A 9,541-nucleotide genomic window follows, 5' to 3' on the forward strand; every position below is an offset into this window, starting at 1 on the left:
GACTGTGAGAAGGGAGAAATCAATGAGACAGCCACAGCACACAGACAGAAATGGCCCTGTCTCTCTCACACACACACACACACACACACACTAAACAAGTACAGGCTCAACACCTCTGAATTAATGATTCACACTAGAATAATATGAAGTTGAGTGTGACTGGAGCGGTGCGCTGTCCAGTGACATGGGTGACCCAGAGCTGTCCAGTGACAGGGGTGACCCAGAGCTGTCCAGTGACAGGGGTGACCCAGAGCTGTCCAGTGACAGGGGTGACCCAGAGCTGTCCAGTGACAGGGGTGACCCAGAGCTGTCCTGTGACAGGGGTGACCCAGAGCTGTCCCGTGACAGGGGTGACCCAGAGCTGTCCCGTGACAGGGGTGACCCAGAGCTGTCCCGTGACAGGGGTGACCCAGAGCTGTCCCGTGACAGGGGTGACCCAGAGCTGTCCCGTGACAGGGGTGACCCAGAGCTCTACAGTGCTGGCTGATGGGTCATAATCAGATAGAACAGGAGTCCATACAGATGCAGGCTGTGCCTGGTTCAGGATATCCTCACAGTAATAATCAAGACATAGCGAGAGTGGACAGTACTGTAGTTGAACCCCACGCTCACATGTTACTGCTATAAGTTTCTTTCAATGAGCAGCAGCCCCAGAGGTCAGAGTTCAGGCTGTGTTTTCCTTAGTGAGGTTTAACTGAAGGGTCAGTGTCAGTTGGCCCAGGTATCGTCAACATAACTTGATTAACTTCTAACTCACAGAACCCAAGATGAAAAACGACAGCAAACACTAGGAATCAATACAGGCAAATAAGCAATGTTCTAAGCAGGCTGAATCGATCTGGGTCTGTAGCGCTGTAGAGGGAGGCTGTGGGCTCGTAGAGAAGAGATCTGCCTTGAACGCTCCAGTGGAGTGGACTGACAACAGACGGCTACTAGAGATACCAGTCAGGCCTGGGTAATGGTTTTCTTAATGGATTTGATCCATTACCACACTCATAAGTGACTTCAATGGAAGCATTCCTCATACACGCACCACACCACTTAAACACACACACACACACACACACACACACAATATGTGCCTATACTGTAAAGTGCTTTGGTTTCATGTTTCTGTGTGTCTAAAAGCTGTTGTAGTCAAAGGTGCGGCCTCCTTATGACTAAGCACACAGGCTATTCTCAGATAAAGATGTCGCCACTGCCTGGTATTCCAGCAGAGCCCCAGTCCTCCTAGCCTGGCTGGTTAGAAAATAAAAACCCTCTAGTCCATAGTTGTAGGAGAGATTGGACCTTACTGCAACTGGGATTTCTACTTCTCTCTCTCTACCCCCCCCTACACACACACACTCTCTCACATAGAAACACTCTGTGATCTCAGACAGGGCAGTGTTGAGTGTATAGTGCAGGGGGAGCCCAGAGGCAGACCGGCAATGTGCCAGCTGAATCTGATAGTAGGGTGGGACAGAGAACCTGTTCTGACTCAGCTCTGTCTGACTTTAAACACTCCCTTTGAACACAATATGAAACTATTCAATCAACTATTCAATCAAAACCAGGTTTTCCAATTGATTGAGAAAAATCTAAGTGTGTCAGTATGCTCCACACTTGCACTTTACAGCTAGCTGGCCATGTCTGTCGATGTGTGTGTTCCAGACGGTGCGTTTCTCTCTTTGAGAATGGGTAAGTGAGCAAGTTTAAATTGGCATTCTCAGCGACTGTGGAGCAGCGCCCTTCAGGTCCCCTGCTGTGCCCGAGCTGCCACTCTCCCCCTGCGGGCATATTCAGCACCACCTGGCTGCTCTGCCTCCTCTCCTCTTCCTGCTGCTGTCTGTGTCTCTGTGTCTCACCTACACGGGTGGCCACTGGGCCCAAATGCCCTCTGCTCCCCAACAGTAGCAAAGATCTCTGCTTATTCACTCCAGGCAGAGTATCAGGTTTAATTTACTCCAATAAGAGTGTTACATCATTTCACTGTCACTTGTGTCAGAGTTGGAAACAGTACATCCTCAATGCCATGGAAATCCTTACTATAGTCCTGTTAGTGTGTTGGGTGGGATACAGTGTGAAAGACAGAATCCTCCATGGTGTGTACTGTATGTAATCTTGAGTGGTTTTACTGTGTTCTTAGGGAGCTCCGGAGGTATCTGTGAGAAGAGTAAGTTGTACTCTGATGGGAAGAAGAAGTCTCTGAACACTGGCATCATCACGGTGCAGAACTACGCCTCCCACGTCCCCCCCAAAGTCTCCCACATCACCTTCGCACACGAGGTTGGACACAACTTTGGCTCTCCGGTGAGTATTCTGTCCTGGGCCTTGTCTGGTTGTAGTCTAGTCTTTTATCGCAGTTCACAGCTCTAACCAGATCATACTGCACATGCTAATCAGTTGTATATACTTGAATACCACTTTGTTGAGATACTCAACATAGGATCTCTCTTGGTTTAAAGTCTCAGTACTGGAGGAGTCTGTTAATGCCCTCCTGAGGGAGGAGAGGGATGCTCATTGGCTCCCTGTGAACCTCTTCCCTATGGTTTGACAGCATGACTCTGGGACAGAGTGCACCCCAGGAGAGTCCAAGGCCCAGGAGAAGAAGGAGCAGGGGAACTACATCATGTACGCCCGGGCCACGTCAGGGGACAAGCTCAACAACAACAAGTTCTCCATCTGCAGCGTGAGGAACATCAGCCAGGTCCTGGAGAAGAAGAGGGGCAACTGCTTTGTGGGTAAGTGCCGTCTTTCTGAGGGTGGGTATGTGTGTGTGTGTGTCTGTCCGTGTCCGCACATGCACCTGCGGACGTCCATCTTTGCATATGCAAAAGAAGTGTGGGTGCGCTTGTCATTGGAATGGACATCCAAGGTTATGTGTTCTCTACTGCATCTCATCAGTCCTTCCTGTGTGTGTTTGTGCAGAGTCTGGCCAGCCCATCTGTGGTAATGGTCTGGTGGAGGCAGGGGAGCAGTGTGACTGTGGTTACAGTGACCAGTGTAAAGACGAGTGCTGCTACAACGCCAACGAGGCCGACGGCTACAAGTGCAAACTTAAGCCCGGCAAAATCTGTAGGTAAGTGGCCAGCAATGTACGACACAATGTTGTTGATTTTACGGTTAGTACTGTTGTAGTATTTATTGAATATAGTATTCAACTTGTTTCTGTTTCTGACTTAGTAAAAAGGAAGTTGAAGCTGACTTGGTGTGTGATCTGTGTTGTCAGTCCCAGCCAGGGTCCGTGCTGTACACCTACGTGCAACTTCAAGGGCACCAATGATAAATGTAGGGATGAGTCGGAGTGTGCTGAACAGGGCATGTGTAACGGAGGCACTGCCCAGTGCCCCACCTCTGAACCCAAAGCCAACTTCACCGCCTGCCATGGAGCGACACAAGTCTGCCTCAACGGGGTATGGTCTAGCTCTCTGACCAAACGTGTGCTGAAGTGCTTTAAATCATGACAATGGAGCATAACTGACACTCACCCTGTTTTTCCCTTTCCCTCTCCACGTCTCTGTCGACCAGGGCTGCTCTGGCTCCATCTGTGAGAAGTATGGTCTGGAGGTGTGTACCTGTGCCAGTACTGAGGGAACAGACGAGACTGAGCTGTGCCACGTCTGCTGTCAGGAGAGAAGTAAGTGTCTGTTATTTACCTGTTACCACTATCATCGGCCCATTATTGGCCATCCGTCCCAATATGACATGTATCTTAAACCACCAAGACCCTGCAAAGACTGGGACTGTCCTGTTAGCAGTGACCTCACAGTGACATTCCCCCTCTCCTCCCCCACCCTGCAGTGAAACCTGACACCTGCAGCAGCACGGGCTCTGAGAAGTGGGCCCGTTTCTTCAGCAAGAAGATCACCACGCTGCAGCCAGGCTCCCCCTGCAACGACTTCAAGGGTTACTGCGACGTGTTCATGAGGTGCCGGCTGGTGGACGCAGACGGCCCCCTGGCCAGGCTAAAGAAAGCCATCTTCAACCCAGAGCTCTACGAGAACATCGCAGAGTGGATAGTGGTTAGTGTCCCAGGCCCAGCCAATGTCCTAATTGTACTGTAGTTACCTGTGTTGTTCATAATATTAGTTCACCCTACTGCTGAAACTGTCACTCCCGTTGGCATTAAAACTATTTCAGGAGCTGAATACACCTCAATTTATAAAATGTTCTTACCAGTTTCAATATGAAAGTTGTCAGACACTGAAAAAATATGACTTTGCATAATCTGTGTTCCAGGCTCACTGGTGGGCAGTGTTGCTGATGGGCATTGCTCTCATCATGCTGATGGCTGGTTTCATCAAGATCTGCAGTGTCCACACACCCAGCAGCAACCCCAAACTGCCCCCACCCAAGCCACTGCCAGGTACGTTACGCCTCAACACTGGGGGGGGACATATCTCCCCAGCTAGACTGAAGATGTGGGGGAGACAAAATATTCATAGTGTAGCGTAGTATAGTGTAGCGTAGTATAGTGTAGCGTAGTATAGTGTAGCATAGTATAGTGTAGCATATGTGTTTGGAAGAAGTGTAACTGTGGTTCATTTTATGAAAGCAGGTATGTGTGTTCGTGTTATGATGTTGAGAGCAGTGTGTTCGTGTCTCCCATGCAGGCACGTTGAAGAGGAGGAGACAGCAGCAATCGAATGGCCAGCAGCCCCAGCAGCAGCGTAACCAGCGCCAGCCCAGAGAGAACTATCAGTTGGGTCAGATGAGACGCTGAGACACTGGGCCCCTCTTTGCCTTGGTTCTTCCTAGTGCCTACAGTGGGAACACTTCACTCCAAAGAGTTACCTGTACCATTCATTGCAACCACCCATCTGCAAAACTAACTGGCAACAGAACTGATTTCAATAGACAAGACATACAGTTCCAGGACCTAACACTCAACACCACTGCTCTGGGAGCCAGCCGAGCTGTCCTTCACACAGCTGTAAGCAGAAAATATTATAGGAAAGCTCTTGGCAACGACGGGAAGAGAAAATGACTGATTTCTGTTGTTGTTTTTTCTTTCTTTTTCACTGGAGTGCAGGGGAGAGCAGCAGCATTGTGGTAATGCAGCCTTTCCTCTCCTCCTTTTTAGCGTCTTTCTTTCATCTGTTTTTCCTTTCTGAAGTGCTGCCCTCCTGAGCAGGAAAACAGGACTGCAGGTCACATGGGTTTTTGCAGCCATGCAAAGCCAGGATGTGAGACATTGCAGCAGAAGAGACTAATTTGCCAATGTAATTATTATTTTGTAATCAAAACATAAGAAAAAATGCGCAGGCTTTTATTTCCAAAGCATACATGTTCTTTCTGCGTGCAATTGTACAGGTATTGAGATATAGATTTTTTTTCTTTGTATCATATGAAATCGATTGTTTTCCTGCTGTCTGATAAAGATTATTTACTGTTTTAATTCACTCTCTCAGGATTAATAAAACAAAAAACAGCCCTATCTGTCACATTTAGAAGCTGCTGTGGGGTGGATCAGAACAGACCTCTGTTATCAGAACATGGAGGGAATGTAAACAAAGCTGAATGTGATTAAAGCAGGGTATAGAGAGGCGACAGAGTTGTAGAGACTGTTGTGATATTTGGATGTGATATCGGAGGATATCATTGGGCTGGTGGAAGGTGTCATTTTCAGACAGGTTTGCTTCTAGAGGTGCAGTTTGGGGATGCAACTGTAGCTTTTAAATTTTTTACTTAATTGTGACATTGTTCTCTTCAGCTATTTTTTTCTGACTCAATGCATTGATGTGAATCACTGAACCACTAAATACAGCAGATGTACCTTGTCTATTGATCATTCCATGTGAGGGATGGATGGAGAAAGGAGAGAATCTTCAATGCTTTAGCATACAAGACTGTCCAAGGGCTGGCTGGTGCTACACCTCATTGACTATGCCACTGAACATGGTCACATTGTATCCTTCAAGTCACAGGGCCTTGGCCAGAGCCTGCAAACACAGGCCAGGGTCCATAGGGGGCAATATTACAGAGGGCATCACAGACTGTCACTGTACTGGTTTGGACATGCTCTCACCTAGCTCGGCTGCCCTCACCAATGTTGTTACCTTAATAAAACGCACAGTCTTTAAGAGCTGACCTGGGAACAACTGAATGCCCTGTTATATACCAGTTTGAAGGCAGCTTGAGGAATCTTCTACACTTATGGCATGCATTAGGAATGTGATGAATGGTTTGCCAGAGGAAGATCCTGGATGGCTTTAATGTGATTTGTTTTTTTCTTCTTTTGTTTCTTATTTTAGCAATTCAGATATTTGTATATGGGGGAATTGTATCGATAAAGTCCTACAATGGCTTAATGTCTGAGTGTCCAGCTATGCCAAGCTGTTACATATGAACTGAGATTGATAAGGCTACCAATTACCTGTAACTGTTCTCCCTTTGGCTATAATTTCCATGTCGTGTCTCTCCTATGATGCGTATCTGTGTTGCATGTCCTGTCTCTCTCCCTAACCCCACATCTCTATTGGAAGTACATAGCTCTGCTCTGGGGATGATCTCCACCAAAAGAGACCTATATGTCATTGTCTTTACACAAACCACAGACTATGTGTCTAAATGGAGTTGAGTCTGATTCTCCTGAGCCCATTGCAACTCCACAGTCTGTCTGGAGGTCAGTGGGGTTTGTAATGTACTGCCGACTCAGAGCCACGGAGACCAGGACAAAGACAGGATATCCAAAGAGACTCTGTTTTTCAGCTTGGAGTGCTGAAGTCTCAGGAGGCTTGAGGAAACAGATTGCAAAAGTGACACTGCTTGACTTCAGGTGTCTTTTAGAAGGTCAACTTGACTGACTGTAGGGAGAGGAGAGGACGTGGGATAAATGTACCGTCCTGTTTGTTGTCCTGTCTTTGTGTGGCAGGTGTTGAAAGTCTTTCGAAGCCTGTTACCAAGGTCTCTCAAATGAGTTTCTCAGAATGAACATAGACTAGTACTCAAGTTCAGGAGGTAACCCTAAGTAATTTTTTACTTTTGATGACTTTGTTTATCCCATTTAAATGATGTGACTATATTGATATTTTATGACTGATTCTGGTCCATTATGGCTTTATCAGGTAGGTAGACCTTAGGCAGTGTGTCCTGGAGCTTAATTAAAGACAAGCAGGCCTCTTCACATATTAATGCCTTCATTGTTTCCTCCCAAAACTGGTCAATATTGAATGAGGAAAAATGGCTCTTATCTATGTAGCCACATACAATGTCTACAAGAGAGCCTCTGAAATGGAAACAAAACTGATCCTTCCTTGATTCTAACATGTCTCTGTTCTTTCTGTTTGGTGCTGGTGGGTATGGGTTTGTGCTGGATAAAAAAAATATTGTTTCTTATTACCTTTGGCATTTAGTAAGGCTCATCGGAGTGTGGTCATCTTAAATTCATTCTTCTCATTGTGTTTTTATTCCTGTGGGAAGGTAATAGGTGGGTGTATAGGGGGCGGTGCCTGGGATTTACATTTCTGTCTTTAATTTGTCTTGCTAAAGTGTTTTTGAGAAAAGCGTGCTCTGAAATGTAAACCGAGAGAATCCAGAATGGGAAAAGTCGAATACTGCTGTCTGATTTTAATGTCTGCTGTGTTTTATACAGTATCTTCAATTTTCTTTACGATTTTCTTTTCTTGGTTCTATTTCCCGTTCTACTCAAATTTAATCATTTTACTAAATTGCTAAAAGTATTGTGCAAATGTTTTTTTTTTTTTTTAACTACTTGAAATGCTTTAATAAAAATAGACTTGATCAAAAAATGTTCAAAGAATGGATAAGAATGGCTGAGAAGTCATTCCATGGTTGGTTTGTTCATTGTCACTTTCAGTGGATGAGCAAAACAGAAGGCCCACTTCAAGATATCACACAGCTTGACTGGGCTATCGTCCAAGGAAATCAAGCTCAAAAACTCAGAATAAAAAGAAAAGTTTTACATCTCACTAAATCTGAGGGTGGTTTTAACCTCCCAGACTTGGAATTGTATCAACTCCCCACCCAAGGCTTTTACTTGAGACATTGTTAAATGCACTAAAAAGGAACTATGGGTAATTATTGAAGATGTGCATGCTCACCCCCAGAATCTGTTCACATGTCTATTTTTCAAAGGATAATGCTAAGAACATTAACAACTTCATAGTTAAGAACACTAGCACAATATGGAAGAAAATGAAACGGATTCTACAAGAACCAGTATCACTAGCAAAAAAAAACTATCCTTGAATATCTTTTCAGTATGCACCGATAATAACATGGAAAACTAAAAGGTATAGAAATTGTATATTATTTGGTAATAGGACATGCATGTATTTCCATGACAGAATTAAAAAGCAATTTTGCACTGACCGATGAGAAATTGTCAAATACATTTGTAAACTAATGTATTAAAAAGAGATCAAATTCTACAGCAGAAGGAGAGTCATATGTCTTAAGTGTAAAACTAACAATGGTTCAATAATCCATACCTTTTGGGAATGCAATACAGTCCAAAAGTAATGGGTGGAGTTAGAAAGTTGGCTGTCAGAAGTATTAATGTAAATGTACTTTTTGGTTCATATTTAAAGACCTGTCATATGAGGGTGCAGTGAGATACCCAATGGGTTGGACGATAGTCTTCTCGTCAATTATCTTGAAATATACCAATCCTCCATCGTTAAGACAATAGAAAAATCATATGGTTCATTATCTAAATATATTAAAGAGCTGGTTCGGGCTGGGCAGGTGTGATGTCATTGATGTTCGTGTGGGTCTATATGTTGTCTTTTGCATGTTAATGTTTTGTATTGTCAAAAAAGGAAATCATGCTAATTTTCTTATATTGGCAGTGGTTTCTGTGGATGATTTAGTCTCTAGTTTGGATTGTTTGAAGTGATGGGGACATTTCTCAGCAGCATCCAACATAGGGGATAATATAATACAATACTATCTCCCAAGGTTTTTTTTCTTACAACTAATGACATATTTCTCATGTTGGAACACTGTTTTCTATATCACACAGCCCCAAGGTAGCCACAGCTCTAGTAAAATCGTAGACCCAGTTACCTTTGTACTTCCTCAGCACTGAGAGCAGAGGTAACTGCCTGTAGCCTCCTTGACACTGCTCTCTGCATTCCAATCTTCACAATGACTTCTCTCCATTTCTGCCACACCAGTTGTGTGCTGAAACTCCCAATTATTTTCCCTGTGCTTATCTTGCCCCACAGTCACTTGAACATGTTAAATAGGGCTCTTCCTTCAGCATTAAATTCATTCCATTCATTGATTTATTTGATGATTTATCATGTCTCCTCTTACACTGAAAAGTTTGTGCAAATATATAGCTTTAGTGAGATGAACATGTATCATATCCCATGGGACTGTAGCAGAATTGGTTATTATAATTAAGTACCCAGGAACTGTGTCAAGTATTTGTATAAGCAGTTTGGGTTGATAATACAGTATTATAAATAGCTGTAAAATAAGTGGTTGTAATCAGGGTATCAATATGCAAGGCTATGAGGTGCTATCGTCTATGTGAAATATAACCATGGTCCCTGTCAAATCAGTGTCTTGTTCTGCAGATTGGTCTTAT

The 9,541-nt window shown here is 44.4% G+C and overlaps 1 protein-coding gene across 1 annotated transcript in view; it reads left to right on the plus strand.

Moving 5' to 3' along the window:
• The window catches only part of LOC106587342 (disintegrin and metalloproteinase domain-containing protein 10), a 105,194-nt gene extending 95,962 nt beyond the window's left edge, over positions 1 to 9,232 (plus strand). The window contains exons 9-16 of the mRNA XM_014175660.2: positions 2,129 to 2,292; positions 2,540 to 2,723; positions 2,911 to 3,061; positions 3,212 to 3,395; positions 3,511 to 3,619; positions 3,784 to 4,004; positions 4,222 to 4,348; positions 4,596 to 9,232. Of these exons, the coding sequence (XP_014031135.1) occupies positions 2,129 to 2,292; positions 2,540 to 2,723; positions 2,911 to 3,061; positions 3,212 to 3,395; positions 3,511 to 3,619; positions 3,784 to 4,004; positions 4,222 to 4,348; positions 4,596 to 4,705 (1,250 nt within the window). The 3' untranslated portion in view covers positions 4,706 to 9,232. The remainder of the gene's footprint in view (positions 1 to 2,128; positions 2,293 to 2,539; positions 2,724 to 2,910; positions 3,062 to 3,211; positions 3,396 to 3,510; positions 3,620 to 3,783; positions 4,005 to 4,221; positions 4,349 to 4,595) is intronic.
• Positions 9,233 to 9,541: the final 309 nt, after the last annotated feature.

The sequence above is a fragment of the Salmo salar genome, chromosome ssa26 (assembly GCF_905237065.1).
Source record: "Salmo salar chromosome ssa26, Ssal_v3.1, whole genome shotgun sequence".
NCBI classification, from domain to species: Eukaryota; Metazoa; Chordata; class Actinopteri; order Salmoniformes; family Salmonidae; genus Salmo; species Salmo salar.